Source organism: Pithys albifrons, chromosome 6, assembly GCF_047495875.1.
Source record: "Pithys albifrons albifrons isolate INPA30051 chromosome 6, PitAlb_v1, whole genome shotgun sequence".
Taxonomy (NCBI): domain Eukaryota; kingdom Metazoa; phylum Chordata; class Aves; order Passeriformes; family Thamnophilidae; genus Pithys; species Pithys albifrons.
Genome location: NC_092463.1, coordinates 27,904,988 through 27,922,049, shown reverse-complemented (window position 1 = coordinate 27,922,049; position 17,062 = coordinate 27,904,988). Strand labels below are relative to the sequence as shown.

General features: G+C 34.7%; 1 protein-coding gene across 1 annotated transcript in view; it reads left to right on the top strand.

Moving 5' to 3' along the window:
* The window catches only part of ARHGAP5 (Rho GTPase activating protein 5), a 45,857-nt gene extending 32,892 nt beyond the window's left edge, over positions 1–12,965 (top strand). Inside the window, exons 5-8 of the mRNA XM_071557961.1 lie at positions 1,789–1,866; positions 2,838–2,969; positions 4,619–4,724; positions 9,187–12,965. Of these exons, the coding sequence (XP_071414062.1) occupies positions 1,789–1,866; positions 2,838–2,969; positions 4,619–4,724; positions 9,187–9,517 (647 nt within the window). The 3' untranslated portion in view covers positions 9,518–12,965. The remainder of the gene's footprint in view (positions 1–1,788; positions 1,867–2,837; positions 2,970–4,618; positions 4,725–9,186) is intronic.
* Positions 12,966–17,062: the final 4,097 nt, after the last annotated feature.

Sequence of the window (17,062 nt, the reverse complement as noted above, 5' to 3'; positions counted from 1 at the left end):
ATTCCTTTTGTGCAGAAAGAAACTGAATGGGATAAAACAGAATACCCTGGGACTGTGGGGTCTTCAACTGAGAATTTTTCCATACTAAGCAAAGAGAATCTTGATCCTAGATTGTTCTTGTTACCAGTGTAGTACCAGCTTATTTATAGCTTCTAAAAGAGGAGTGCAAAGTATTTCTGTCTGTGATCACACATAGCACATACGGGGCATTTTTTGAAGATGGGTTTTTGAAACCCCTTTCAGATGAGTAAACTGTTCAATCCTTGAAACCACTTGTTGTCAAATGTGATGGGTTTGATCCATGGCTTCCTCAGTAACCAAGTGTAACTAAGAAAGTGGACATTACACATTCTGGTGCTTTTTGAGGATATCAGGGAACAAGGCTCAGGTTTTTTGAAAGGACTGTTTAAGTGTATATTTACAAGACGTTTTGCATTTGGAAAGCTAAATGATAGACATAAAAGTTTGTTGAAGAAACGCTTACTAAAAGAGCCTTGATGCAGCCAGTAAAGAGACATGTGAATTGTCGAGGCATTAGGAAGGAAAACATGAGTAGAAGGAATTGGTATGAAATTATTATAAATTTCCCAGCTGTATGAAGCAGTTCTGTGCTTTCTGTACTTTGAACGTTGTAAGAGGCTTCTTCATGTTTCTTGGTAACTTAAAAGGCACACTCGGTGGACTGTGGTGTGACAGAGGAGTTGGGTTTTGATCTGATAATCTGACACACATGCAGTTATTGGCCTGTGATGGTAAGAAGCCAAGAGATTTCAAAAAGCTCTGAAACATGTGAATTTTTTTATAAGACCATGTGCTGTTACAGAGATCTAGCATGTAGATAGTTTTACACCCATAAACTTGGAGAATTATGGAACTACAAAATGCTTATATTCCTTAATGTTGTAATTATCAGGATGGACACTTACATTCAGGGAGTAGCTGTGGGCAGAAAAGATAGCAGTGTGTTAGGAAGCATAACCACTGGAGTGGAGTGAGCAAGTGTGTGTGTGCGTGCTCATCATAAAGGTGTACTGTTCAATGTTTACCTTCAACAGCTGCTGAAATTAGGACAACTCAGTAATGCATAGTAAAACAAAGTAATAATGAGAAGCTTAGAGAATCCCTGCTCCCTAACACCCTTCTCCTTTTCTCCTCTTCCCCCACCCCTTAAGGAAAGACTTGTAAATGATGTGATAATTTATTTTAGATATGAACTGAGGAAAAATAAATTCAAAGTTTATAAAATATAAATGATATAAGGGTAAGCATGTTGAAAGATTAAGTTCATGTCCTATACAGGAGTATGTTACATCATAAAAGATCAAAAATCAGTTACAAATATTTTGTTTTCTGCAGAGTATTTTTAGTGTGTTATTGCTCACCATAGAAAGTTTTTAAGCCCAAACTTAAGACAGTTTTTAAAAACCTAAATGTTGTGGATACCACAGTATTTAGGGTTTTGATTATTAAACCCCCCTTCAAATAACAACAGTCTAATGGACATCAGTAAGAGAATAATTTGGGGTAAATTATTCCGCAAATATTTGCAGTCAGTCTTGTTATCCTACAGTGTCTTTCCTCCGATTCATAATAAATGGAATAGTGGACTCAACAGACAGCTGGTATTTTGGTAGTCCTATATCACTATAATGGTGAATGTGTTTGCTTTTTAGGCACTTTAGATTTGTATTCCTACTTTTGGTTTCTGACTTGGAAGTTATAACTGGTTGTTTTGCTCTATAGTATATAAACTTGCTTTTTAATATTTATTTTTCCTCCTCTTCTAAGGATTGTGTACTGAAGGCCTGTACCGTGTTAGTGGGAATAAAACAGATCAAGACAACATTCAAAAACAGTTTGATCAAGGTAATCACAGATTTTATTATTTCAAGCCACAACCAAACTTGAATTCTCCATTCATTTATCACAATAGAGTATGAGAGGATTGCACTTTGAAACCAACTTCCATGGCACTAAGTAATTAATGCTCTGGTCGGTTATATTGGTGTAGTCCAGGTTATTACTAATGAAGCTCTGTAGAAACACTAGATGGGGATGGAATCTTCTTGTAGCTGGCTTAAGTGCTGTTAAAATATTTTCTACATGGTATTTTAGTATTTAAAAAAGTTTAAATGCAGGCTTAGCTGTTCTTGTGTTAACAGTTCATCAGTCCTGGGCATTAGGGCCTTTTGCTTCTTATCTCCCACAAATAGTAATTCTTGATACTTATTTTATTGAAAGCTTGAATAAAATGGATTGACAATTAAGTCTTGATAATATTTAACACAGCCTTTGTCATTATAGAATATAATAAAATGTGATTGGTAGGTTAGGCTATTCATTTTGATGTGCTTTATATTTCAAAATGAAAACACTTCTTAAAAGGTCTTGGATGTTAACCATGAAGTTAAGCCTGTGAAAGAAAGTAAAATTCCTTGTAGATGTTTCGGAAAATAAAAGTACTGTTTTTTTGTGCCTCACTTTTCTGTTTAATGACATTTTGTGAAATAGAATTTAAAACTGATTACTGGGCAAAACTGATTTATCGGAAACCAGCCAATGGCAAAGACAAACATTTAAGTCTTCATGGAGAAACAGACAACTTCATTTTTCTGATCTTCTGCTGTTTTGCTATACTGTCAGATTTCCTTATAGTTGATTTCATGTGGGTCAGTGTGATAGCAGCTTATCCATTGGTTCACTTTTTTGTGCACTTTTTTAACAATCATTTGGCAAAATTTTAGTTTTCAATGTTTTGAATACTTGTGTTCATAAAGTACTGTAGGGAATGATAGTGTTAGTTTTTACTGACACTACTGTTTAATTTTGTTTTGCAGATCATAATATCAGTCTAGAGTCAATGGGAGTAACAGTGAATGCAGTGGCTGGGGCTCTTAAAGCTTTTTTTGCAGATCTGCCAGATCCATTAGTTCCTTACTCTTTGCATCAAGAGTTGTTAGAAACATCCAGTAAGTAATAAACAATCTTTTCTTCATTTAATTGTGTTATTTTAATTGTCCTTATTGCTATTTTTACTTCACTGTAAGTTGAAAGGACTATGTGCATTGAATATTTTTTAAATTGCTTGGACATGTACACCTTCTAATATTTAAAATTAGCAGAACTGTAATGCCTTTTTTGATACATTTTGTGACTTCTTATTTCTCATTTTTCTAGAAGATTTAATTGGGAGAAATCTACTTTTTTCCATTTTTTGTTAGTGATGAAAATGATGAAATCTCTTGGAGTGGATTTGCAGTTATTAACGCGGGGAAAAAAACCCTTGAATTTATGAAATCTTACCTTCAAAGTAGGCTTTAGAGATGAGACACATCTCTGGGATATTTTGGTAGTTCTCTATTTCTCATAGATTTTTCTTTTTGAACTCCTCTTAGATGCCTAGTTTTGTTTGCCTTTACAAACGTTTTTCAGACATTTCATACTGAATGACTAAATTATTTCTTTTATTTAAACTAAGAGTGTCTCGTATATTGACAGCAAGCTGTTTCAGAGTAAGACCACTACACTTTTTTGCAGGGTACAGCTCTAACTTAGAGTATTCCCAGGTACTTTCTGTGTAAAACACAAACACCCTAGTGCAAGCCTAAGGCTTAGACCTGGCCTTGATCAGTATATAACCCATTAGAACTTTTGTGTGTTCTGATAATATCTGTAGATACCTATTTGTGGTATTTCTGCTATACTTTTCAGTCATATTTCTTGTTTAATGTAATTAGTTTGGTTTTATTTTTTTCTTAAAAGTATAAAAGTTTAGTTCCAGTCAAAACATAAAATACCTTAGAATTAAAGCGGACTTAATGTTTAAAATGTCATGAATACTGCTTTAAATTTTTATTTGGACTATATACAGGACTATATTTAGCATTTCTTTTCTATAATATTAGGGTATATCAAAGTTCTTTTTAGCAGTGCAGTCATGTAATAGAGGTGAACTTTTTATGCTATGAATCTTGATGCATTGGAAGTATATTCTGCAGAATGGATGGTTCCACAATCCTTTATGGTACCTTTCACAAGAGTTTTATCATCAGCATGAGTTGTGGAGTTTTTTAAAATAATTGTTATTTTATTCCATGTTCCTTTCTTACATGTTGCTTATTTCCTCTTTGAAGCATGGATAATGTCCCTTAGGCCTGTGAAAAATCCCTGTTCTTCTCTCAGCAGTATATGCAAAACAGCTGCATCAGCTCTGCTCATGAGTTTTTTATTATTTGAAGAACTGAGAATCTTAAGATACTCTTAAGTTTGTGTGAATGTCTTTCTGTCATGACATTTTGCAAGCAGAAGAAACTACCAAGAAATGACCCTGTCACATTGTTGTTCTACCAGCCAACAGTAAACTAATCGAATGATTTTTTTACTGTTGAACACAGATAAATAATTCTGCTTAAATTCAGAAAAATACTTTTGTGCTTAGGTAGTTAACATCTGTAATAAAATAGTTACTCTATGCAAACAGGAATTTTAGCAGATATATTCTCACTTGATATTTCCTTGTGGGTATTTTACCTATACTGTTATACAGGAAAAAGACTTAGCGACACTTTATTCAGTATGTCTTTGTAGATGTGTCAGCAAATGTCATTTATTTCTATAGAAATCATGGATAAGGCAGAACGGCTACATGAATTAAAAGAAATTGTGAAGAAATTCCACCCAGTGAACTATGATGTCTTCAGATATATAATAACGCATCTAAACAGGTTGAGTATTTTTCTATTTCATTTAAGTTGTATCCATTGCGAAAAACGTTGTTTTTGTAACAGTGAATTAACTACTAGAATTTAATACCATGCTGCAATGCTCATTGGTTAGTATAAATGTGGAAAAAGAAGCTAGGAATTAGAGCTGATTAGTAAAGCCTTGTATATTTGTTTCTCACATTTTATGGATCTATATATATCTGGCACCATTGCTACCCTAAAATTACAAGAATGATTGGTGTACATAACAAAAAAAGCTTGAAAGAATAACTGCACCTAAAAACAACTATGCGCCCAATTATAACTATTACAAACCCTCCTCTCTGGGAAATAATAACTAGATAATAACTATTAAAATTACACCCTTCTCTCTACCCCCAAAACAAAATCTAAAATATAGCACCCAAAACCTGTGCTGAAAAACGTAAAATGCAGAACAAAGATACAAGGAACAGTAAATTGGTTCACTTGCTTCTTAAATTGTGCCTCTTGCATAGAACTTAACTGTTCTTATCTTTAAAAATTATTTGCATATTTACTAAAATAATATTAATAGATTTGTATTACCTCATAATCTGACCCTTTAAAAGTGTACAATGTTCAGTCATAAAAACCAGAAAAATGCCAACTGTCTCGTACTTCGTTATCAGCTGAAATGGAATTATTCTCTGAAATCCACTTAGATTGTTAACTATATTATTGAAAAAAAAAGCAGAAGCTCAAGTCCCATTGTTATCCAGTAATCTGTCACTAAAGATTAGCTTGTGGTATTTTTTCTGCATTTTTAGACAGACTCACAGTTGTTGAGGTTATAAGGAATCTTTGGAGATTGATTAGTTCAACCCCATTGCTCTGACAGAGTTAACTAGCACAGATTGTCCCAGATGGTGTCCAGTTAGGCTTTCAGTATCTCCAAAGAGTGAGACTCCACAGGCTTTTTGGGCAACCTGTGCCAGTGCTCGGTCACCCTCACAGTAAAGACCTGTTTTCTTATGCTCAGAGAAAATTTTCTGTGTGTATTTGTGCCTGTTGCCTTTTGTCTTGTCACTGGATGTCACTTGGAATTGTCTCAAATCATCTTCTTTAGACCTTACTATTGGATATTTAAAACCAATAAGACTTCCCCTTAGCTGTTCCAGGCTAAGAAATCTTAACAAGCTTTTCCTTGTCTGAGAGATCCTTGACCTCTTAGTGATCTTTGTGTCCCTTCATTTGGCTCAATCCAGTATGTCCATCTGTCTGCTGTCCTGCTCCAGTATGTCCATCTGTCTGTTGTGCTGGAGATCCCAGACTCCAGATGTGGACTTCACAGTGCTGAGTAGAGGGGAAAGATGACCTTCCTAGACCTGCTGGCAGCACTTCTAGTGCAACTTGGGATGCTGCTGGCCTTCTTTGCCACCAAGTCACCTTGCTGAGTCATACTCAGTTGGTCCACCAAGAATTTCTGGTCCTTCTCTGCAATGGTACTTTTCAGCCAGGCAGTTTTGTGTATGTGTGTGTGTGTATGTATAGATGTACACACACACACATATATATATATGTCTATTCATGACAATTGTTCAGGACTACTGTCTGTGTAGGTATTTGTAATGATCTAACTGGTCGTGTAATACGGGGGCAGAAATAAGAACTTCCCTATTTAGTCAACAGGGAGAATGTAGGTGCTCTCTATTGCAATTTGGAAGGAGTCTTCTCTTTTCACTGAATGTGTAAGATTTCAGAATTTAGATACCTACTTACACACCTCTCTTCATCCCATGTACGACTTGCTTAAACTTTATAAAGCCACACATTTTTCCTTGCAGGGAGGTGGATCAATTTTTTCATTGCAGTCTTGTCAAGTAGAAATTCAGCCCTAAAATAAATAAAACCATATAATTGAACAAATATCCATGTCACAGAATTGTAAGATGTGCTTGCATATATCTGAACTAAAACTAAACATCTCAGACTGGACACAGTTATTAGAAATGTTCTGTTGATTCTTCATTGACATGATAGAAATTTTTGTGGAAGAATAATAGTCTCTTAATTGTCAAAAGTCTTCCTATCCACCTATTTGCATAGCACAGGTGAATGTACAGTGTCAGGTGCCTGGATTGCTGCAAGTAAAAGAGCTAAGGATAATTTGAACAATTTCTGAGTAGTTCTAATACATGCATGTCTACAAACCAATGATGACCGATTTACTTAGCAGGTTGCTAATAACAAAATAATCTTTTCTTGAGAAAGGCTGTCATTCCTTGTCTCATTTGCAATGTCAGGTAGTTGAATTCCGTTCAGCAAGAAAACTGCTTGTGTGTAAGCAATTGCATACATAAAAAGAGGTAGATACAGATGGGTACAGGATGTCAAAGGGAACTTGTAGCTAAATTCTTTACAGTCTGTATTTAATTTTAACATACTAATTTGTGCTACATTACTGCTGGTATATAATTAAAATGGAAATGTTCTTTGTCAAATGAATTGTTCATTAAATGAGGTAAAGCAGCCTTCTACATGATGGAAAGGTTCTCATCACAAGCTAATGTTTTAATTCTTTGTTTTTACATCCTGTGTCATTAGAGTAAAAATGTGCTATCCTTATATCATTAGTAGTAGTTGGCGATTGATATTTTGATGTATCCAGAAGCACAGGACCCGGTTATTGAAACAAAACATACAAGCATTACTGACATCGTATAAACACGTGATCAGTAACCATGAGAATGTAATAAATGGCAACAGTGAGATGAATTTTTCATTAATGTTATAGGCACCTTTCAAAGCCCTCCAGCTCTCTAATTGTGGTTGGTTAACTGTAAGCAGAACTGAGCTTTTAAGACAGAATTGAAACAGGATAGTGTTGGATTGACTCTGGCTTTTTTGATATTGGTTGTGTTTTATACTTATTCTTTGATGACAAGACCTGGGCTAATATGGCATAATATGCCTCTGAAGTCTAAAACCAAAACCATAGGTACACAGCTTTTAAAATCTAATCATAGAGCAGGTTTACAGCCTGAACTTGTTGAGACTTTGAAGTGGAGGAAGTGGGCAGGATCAAGAGAAAAACTTCATTTTTCATTTTGAGTGTACATAGAAGAAGGTAAATGGGCATTTTCTAAGCACTAAGATTCTAAAGTAGTTTAAGAAAGTTTGGTAGGAGACAGCATATAGGGTGGTAGGTTTCTCTTTACTCTTAGAAAGTACAAAGGTAAAAGTGAAGCATAGCAGAGGAGGGAGTCAGTTGTTCTTTTGTTTAATCTAGCTGTGGGCTGTTACTGGGGAAGAGGTGCAGTGCCTTTCTTTTTTTCCGCACCTGTAGCTACAAGTTGCCATTGCTTCATTTATTGGCTGCAGTGGTAATGTAGATGCAGCATGCTGATAATATTAATCAAAATGTAAGCTTACATTTATTCTTTAATCTATAAATGAAGTTCAGTTGTAGTTTTTTAGGAAAGAGACTATTTCTACTGTTACGTAGAAATAATATCCAAATATCCTTTGGACCAAACTTACTCAAAACAGATTGAGAGGCAATATTTGTGTACCTTCACAGTATTTGGAATAAGTAATGCACATGCCAAAATGGAAGTCTACCCTTTGTCATTACCATTATACATGCATCGTAAATGCATGTAAATTTTCTTATAGCATTAATTCTACTGTTTACTATGGTTTTCACAGCTTTTGAGTCTATGGACTACAGCCAGCTGTCAAAAATTCTTGAGGGCTGCTCTTGTTAATCCTCAAAATCATTACTGACAAATTTCTGAAGTTTTTATTTTCCATTTATTTCTACAGGACAACTGTAGCTTGGTTACCTTTGTGATGTCTGCTGTAATATGTGAATTGCATGTTCCCAGCTGAGTGCATATCATTAGGTGTTTGTCAGATTTATTAAGACATGATTTTTCATGTATCTCTCAGTAATTACTTCTAGATAAAATTGTGGAATCAGTTTAGAATGCAGAGTACTTTTAGAAAATAAAATATCGTGGATCTCTCTAGCCTATTACTGTGAAAAGCATTTTGTGTTTTCTGAGGAGGCATTTACTTGTAGATGATTAATTTGGTAACAGGATGGTTTGTTGTTCTTTGGAGGTATTTTTGTTTTGTTTTTTTTGTAATAGTATTGCAATAATGAATTTAGATCGTAAGTGAAGAACCTGTTCCAGTTTGTTTGTTATTGTCACTTCAAAATTTGAGGAATGTTGAATTTATTTCTTGATTAAAAGCTTAATCAGATTTATATTAGTTAACTATCCAAATCTGGAAATGTCATGGTTTCTTTTGAAATTTTCTTCTAAATTACTTAAAAAATTCAAGGACAATTGTTTTTAATGGATTGCTGAGGGAGAGGAACAAAAACCTTGAGATTGTTTATTATGAATGCCAACACTTAGGAGAGCTGTGAAGATATTTCCAGTTGGTTGCATACTGGTTTTAACTCACTTTGTGCATGTCATTCTCATTTCAGGGTTAGTCAGCAATATAAGACCAACTTTATGACTGCTGATAACTTATCGATTTGTTTCTGGCCTACTTTGATGAGACCTGATTTTGAAAACAGAGAGTTTCTTTCTACCACCAAAATCCACCAATCAGTTATAGAGACCTTCATTCAACAATGCCAGTTTTTCTTTTACAACGGAGAGATTGTGGAAGCCCCGAACCCAGTTGCGTGTCAGCCCCCGCCTTCCAACGCCGTGCAGATGGTGGAGCCCATGGTGCCCCTGCAGCTCCCGCCGCCGCTGCAGCCACAGCTCATCCAGTCGCAGTTACCAGCAGACCCTCTGGGCATTATATAGGCAGAAGATGATTGCAGGCAGCCTGGTGCTGGACAGTAAAGACAAGCTATAGACATGCATGTTTCAGGATACAGTAATGTACTTCATATTTATGAAAAATAATTCCCATCCAGCTGATTGGACATTTTTTTGTTACATCCCGTACTGTGCTCCTCATTTGTACACACTGCAGATAAAAACTATGTGATAAGCATGACTGGAGAGGTTTAATTTTAAAAGCAAAAATTGCTATAAAGTACAAAGCTGCTGCTGCATGATACCTTATTGCAATCACTATATCATTCCTGTGACAGTTTGTCACAATATATTGTGAATAAAATTTTTCTATAGAAATTTAATGATTTAAAAAAATAACATTTATGAAACATTCAATGCTTACAGCCTGCTTTATGGCTGTTTTTTGTTATTTAACATGCTATTTTTGGCAATTTTCTTCACATTCAGGCATTCTGTGTAAACAGCTAAAGCCCAGCTATAGTTTATTTTGTAATCTCCTGGCTACGTACGTGATGGTATGCTTAGGATGGTTTATGGAAGAATGCAAAATGCACTGTTGAGAATTTTACAATCCTTCACCATCCATCTTTACTTATAAGTAAACCTGTGGACAGTTTCAGGGTGGGTGAACTTCCTTATTATTTCTTACAGCACAATACCAAGGACATGCTTGTTGTAAAAGTGAGTTTCAATTATTGTACAAAAATTTTGATGTTGCCTACTTATTTCTTTATGTTCCATTACTGAACTAAACATTTTGTAAAACTGTTAATTCTGTAAACAGCTGCATGTTAAAAAGATCATTGATGGTCTTGTAAACTCAATCTAATATATTTTAGATATTTTAATTTTTCCCACTTGGGAATACATGTAGTGTTTAGAAAATAGTTCATGACATTTTCATATAAGGTTATATAACTTTTCATACATAAACATGACTTTTGTTGTAGTAAAATTCTCAAACCAAACAATGTTTTAATCTAGGACTTCAATTAATCTATTCTTTAAATCTATTTTTATGTGACCCTCGAAAGATATACAAAAATGCATTGCTAATACATAGCAATAAATACTTTGGGTACTGACAATTAACCTCTTTGGAGTGTGTATATATAAGATCACATAAACTTGTATTCATATTTTTTCCTGTGGTATGTTGTACTAAAATTTCAAATGACTGATTTTTTTTCTCTGTATTTTTAAATTATCCTTTTTTTTTCATTTATTTTACTTTTATATTGGTACCAATTTTGCTGTAAAAGAATGCTGCTTAATTTAAACAAATCTTTTGGTTAAATATTTTGATAGTGATAAAAAATTTAGAAGGTTACAAATTGTAGCAAAGGGGAGACCATAGATAAACACTACCTGTGAGACTTTTCATAGCAGCTTTTTTTCTCTCATGCTCAAAATGTACCTTTTTAGGTCTGCAAAGAAGAAGGTTTTGGCACATTCAGCTGCTAGAATGTTTTGTGTAGTTTTAAAAGAGAAAGCTTTATGATGGTCACTGTTGTAATCTTCACTTATAACAAGATTTAAGATCTTCTTGTATGTACTATAGTAAATAGATGATTTTGAGAATTAAGGCTTTTAAGAGTTTGATTTGCTCCATTTTCCAAAAATAAAAATTGCCTTTCCCACTTATGTCCTAGGTATTGTACTTCCAATAATGACTTGGATTATCATTCTAGATTACTATGATACCATAAACCCAGCTGCTGTTTGAAGTACATGTATATTATAAATTATCTTGATATTGTGTTATATTCTTGCAAGTAATTATCTTTTTTAAGAAAACATAAACAAAAAAGAAAAGTCAACCCTATTCCTATTACAAAGCACACAGGAATTAATAGTACAATAAAGTCTGTCCTGTAAATTGTAGTATTCTTAACTTGTTCTACTTTACCTGTTGTCTGTATAGATTTTATTTATAGTTTTCAGTCTACTCTTGGCATGTTTAGAAAAGAAAATGAAACTTCAAGAGTTTTCTAAACTATTTCTAGGTTGCTAAAGAATTTATTTTTCTACTGTATATGGCATAGACAAAGCATCAGCTGTACAGGAAACAAGTCTATTTCTAATAGAAGTAAGCTTAAAAATAAATGCCAGTCATATCCATATTTAAAAGTTCTATCTATAAAGTATCTCCAGTCTTTGTAATGTGAATTACATTTTAAACTTTCTATAAATTCCAAGTTGTTTGCCATAATGTTTAACTAATCTTTGAATACTAATTTTTAGAATAATTTACATTCCATTTCATGATGAGCTTTCATGTTGAACTTTTGATCAGCAGTATTTGCAGTATCATTTCTTGTGTATGATGTTACAGCGCAATCATTTCACTGGGCCAAATTTGGAAGTGTTATTACATTTACTGGATAAACATAAAAAGAGTAATAAGAAGGCAATGGCGTGTGGCATGTGATTGTCACATGGAAAAGTCCCTGTGTATTGTTCACATTATGGAAGTGTATGCAGGAATGTGCACATGTGTGTATGTCTAATATATACACTTTGATTTTGTGTGTGTGTGTCTATGCAGACATACATGCACATACACCCACACAGTAAAGTTTTTAAAAGATAATAGGAAATTATACTGTGGTTATTAAAGATTTATAATAGAGCTTTCTCTGTTATTATTTTTATTAGTGCTATAAAATGAGGAAGCATGTCATTATAAACAAATTCCTCATACTTTGGCTCATGTAGTCCCTTCTAGTTTTAATGAAAATCCAAACAATAATAACTATATTTTTTAATGTGAGCATTTTTACAGTAATATCTATCTTGATAAAGATACAAATGTATATTATTTTGATTGAGCCATCTCAGCGACACTTTATGGAGTAGTTTCTTTTTATGTTAAAACATTTTAGGCATACTGCAGTGTATTGTCTTTCCCTGTTTTATCATTTTTAAATCCCAAACCTGAGTTACAACAGTGCCATTTTAAGGAGTGCTTAACAGGTTATTTCAAAATTCTTTGCCCTTCATGATCGTGTGGAATTTTAACTTATATAGTGTAAATAGACCGCAGATGTCAACTTATGTGAAAAGAAACTTTGTTGTTGTATGTTTTCTCCTTTATTTCAATCCTGGTTGCTAGGAATCTATAGGTATGTTTATTTTTAGTTGCTGGAGCTTAGCTTCCAATATTTATGATGAATATAGAAAAACTATCAATTGGAGATTAAAAAAATGGGCCATAGCTTTATGTGCTTCTTTCATTTTTTCAATAATGGTGATGCTGTTTGTCAACTGCAAAAATTACACACATTTAAAAAAAATAATTCAAGTAAAAATTTTGTTATTTGTTTATAATGTAATCTTTAATTGCTACATCAACAGAATACTGCAGTGAATTAAATATCAGTGAAGCTTATTCTGTATAAAAGATGCAATGAATAAAATACTAAGATGCTTACTGTGTATAATGTTTAGTTTAGTTGCCTACTAAATTTTTAAAGGCAAAGTTACTTACACAGAAATGAAATTTAGCAGCAAATCTTGCTAAACTGAGTGCTCTGTGTTTAAGGCTTTCTTGGGTGGGTGTCTCATGGGTCTCCTAAAATTATATTTTCCTACAAAATTTTTAAACCTGATGTGAAAAGTGAGGGCTTTAAGGTCAGTTTTAAATATTCAGAGTTGTACATTGTTGGTCATAATTCTGCTATCTGAGATAAATCCAGCTATGATAGTAGTACTTGTTTGAGCTCTCACGCTTGCAATGTTTGTGCTTAGTTTGTTTTTTCAGAGCATCTTGAGTCATATGGCTGATGCAGAAGTAACTGCAAAAGCGTCCTGACAGCCTTCAAATCGGAACACTGTTTGGGTTTTTTTATGTATCGTAACACATTCAGATACTGGAGCAGTTTAATCTCAAATAGGATGCATCTGATATGTAATGTACGCAGTGTACAGATCTCGGTTGTTTAGATTGCTGTATCAAAAAACAGTTCTGCTGAATCTGACTGAAGTATAATACTGTGTTCAGGCTCAAATTTCTGATGAGAAGCTGTCCCAGAGAACCAAAGTGTAGCATCAGTGTTCACTTGTGTCAAATTTGGTCCTTCAGCTAATTCGTAGTTTCCGTGGAATCCTAAGGGATGAAGTTACTAATCTGTCATCACAGCTAGTGAAACTGAACACGTCCTTTCCTTACTGATAGTTTCTTTCCCAAGTGTGTAGATGGTGTGTCTTACATGGCTATTGCCCATGTGTTTCTCATCTTCGTTATAGAATACATACAGAATATGTGTGTTTGGACCTGGACATTCTAGTGCTTTTATATTACAGAATAGTGTTTAGTATACTTGATTAATAAGAATTTGTCCATGACTGATTTTTTTATGTGATTTAGAAAATGCAAAAAATTAATTTCACTGAATGCCTACAGTGCAGTAACTGTGGTTTTTTGGTCTTATAGCATGATAATAACAAAAGCTTCTACTTTAAATCTTTAGAGTTAAGAAAGGATGAGAAGGAAATCTTGTGATAATTTTAGCTACAACTGCATGTCAATACTGCAGGGTTAGACAAGCAAAATACCTGTGGCTATTTGTGTCTGACTGATTTCTGTAGTGTAGCTGCAGCTTGTATTTTCTCGAGATATATGGTATCACGGTGTATCTTGCAGATTTTTCTGCTTTGAAACTCAAGAAGTGAAGGGAGGGCAAAGTGGCTGTTCTCATCAATTCCTGCAATTCTCAGCTTTGTCTCTGGTAGGAATTGTCAGGGGCTCCCAAGTTGCTTTTGCAGCATTTTACTGAAGAAGAGGTAGAGAATGTATGGAGTGTTAAGTTACCAGCTGACACTGAGTGCAATCAACTGGTGAAGCATATAGAAAAAACCCCCCAAGCTGCACTATTAAATTGCAGGTGTTGTAGTCTCCCCTTGAAAGCTCCACTCTTGGTACTTGTCAGTGTGACCTGAGTTTCTGCAGTGACTGCCCTGATTTGGTCATACTGATCTCATACAAGTTGGGAATGAAGAAGACATCAAAGTTTTTGATTTTTTGAGGTAGGTTTCTTCAACACCTGTCTCTTAAAACACTTAGATGAAATTATTAAACATAGAATGTAGCAAATAAAATAAATATGGAAAATGAAATGTCCATGGTTCATAATTGAAGCATGTATGTATATACACATATGCTTTTTTAACCTAGTAAAAAGGGAAGGTTGATACAGGGATTTCAACACAGTAAAGGGGGTCAGCTTGCTACAGATAAATATTGCTTAAAATTCAGATGTTAAGTTTTGAAAAATTAATTTGAACACTTGTATCTAATTTTGATATCCTGTGGGTGAGTTGTCTAGCTGTAACATTTGTTTAATTTTGTTATCCTGTTATCCTGTGTGATGACACAAATAAGCCTAATTTGATGTCCTTGATGTAACTGTTAGAGTTGGAAAATTTCTTTTCACAGATGACTGCTTTCTTTACTCTTCTCCATACTTCTTTTTGACTTAAAGTCAAAACTTAAAATTTGTAGAATGATCAGCCTACTTCTCTCCTGTAAAACATATCAGGTCTCACATAAAGTTTATAAAAGTCTGAATATTTTTTTGCCCCCTTTCATTTGCACGTGCCTGTGCTCACTCATTTGCTGTTTTGGGGTTGCACTTGTCTGTGTCTGGAGATTTCTCAATGCTAGCAGGTAGATATTGGGGTGATCCGATTCCATAACCTACTTTTTATGAAAGAGTGCTGGAATGAGCAGCTAGGCGACCATTTAAAAACGGCGAAGGATAAATATGAGCTCTGAGGTACATCAGTGAGCTGAAATGCTCACCCAAGCTGACCTTCATTTCAGTGCTAGAAGTTTCTTTGTAGGGTAATTTTAAGTTTACCACTGATAATATAAATAGGAGGAGGAGATGGGAAAGCTCTTCCCTATATGTTCTTTAACCTCAAGGGCCACTGTTGTTCTTGCAGAGTTTAGGGCACAAAGTCCTCTGTCCGATGGGGAGTTTTGGCCCCATGTGTTAGTATGTGGCCTTCAACCAAACTTGGTACACCTAAACAGTGGGATCACATGTACGAGTCTTAAGTTGTTCCTCAGTATCTCTGTTCTGAAGCATGCTGCCCTGAGAGTTTTGTTGGTTTTTATTTTAAAATGGTTTTAAGCAGTGTTGCCACCATGATCTGCGGCTCTCAAGTCATTTTTACATGTCCTCAAAACTGTCCAGATTTATTTACCAGGACACAAATCTCTGATCTGAAATACTTCTGAGGAAGTAGAAATCAAGCTCTATTTTCCTTTTGTACATGGTGCTATTAAGTGTTATTTTGTTTTCTCTCTTCAAAGAAAGGTGTCTTAAGAAAAATGAGAAGGCTGAACTGTTACCTCTGAGGTGTGTTTTTGTAGCATGGTAGTGACACCGTGAGGTAAAATGCCCAGCTCATTCAGTGAGGGCATTGAACTACTGTATGAAGATGTGAATTCTGTTGGAATAATTTGGAAGATTCTGGCACAAATTCTCAATCATGGCTATAGTTGCTCTCTAAAGGAAACATGATACTTTTTTTTAGTTTTGTTTGCTTTCTGGTCTTCAGAAGAGGGATAAACTGATATGCATGTAATGTGATAGTCAAAGCTGAGCTGTGAGCTCATGGAGAGTGAGCAAACAATTTGACATCAAATACCCTAAAAGATACAGACGTCTATCTCTGTGTATTCCCTCTGCCCAAGTTCTTTATTTTCTTTCTCTATTCCTTTACCCCCTCTGGAAACAGCAAAGCTGCTCAGCTCTTCTGTCAATATGAAGAAGGGATTCTGCTGCAGGGTGTTCTCACTTGGGAGTACTTTGCTTTAGATCTCATCTTGTTTTGCGCTGTAAGAATTTGTTTGTTAACTTCTGGGCTTGCTACAAAACCTATTTTTTCCCCTTCCTAAAGTTAGTGAGGATGAGCGGGCTGAAGTGAATATCTACTGGCAGTTATTTGTCTTTGTGCATTAATTTATGAGACAGGTATCCAGAGCTCTACGATGTCAAAATTTCTTCAGAAATGTGCAGAAAAGAATAGCTTTAGACTTCTGAGCCTCCTTTCTTCTGATGTACTAGTTAAGCTTTCTTCCACTGAACAGTAGTGAAAGGTAAGTTCTGAACTCATCTAGATGATAGATGTCTCTATATTCAGAATTGTCATAAACTCCCCCAAAAGTAAGCCATTGCCATCTTGTAGATACATTGCATGTACAGCTGAAGTGAAGGACTACTAGAAAGCAGGCTAAATACGAGCAAATAAGATGTGCAACTAGTTTAGCTCATCAGAAGGAAGCCAAGAAAGAGCAGGAATTTTAAGAGCTGAGAATTTTAAACTGAAACAAAAGAAATATTTATGGTGGATATTTTGTCCCTTCTAGTGTTTTCAGTGGCTTCTGTCTGCATTTTTATAATATGAGGACATGTTCGGACACATTCCATTCCCAGGGCTGCAGTGCACTTAACAAACATCTAGCTGGATGCTTGCTGAGGAGGTGCTGAAGACAGTTTGCATCAGCCTTTTCCCTTTCAATAGAAGAACCAGGAGCCT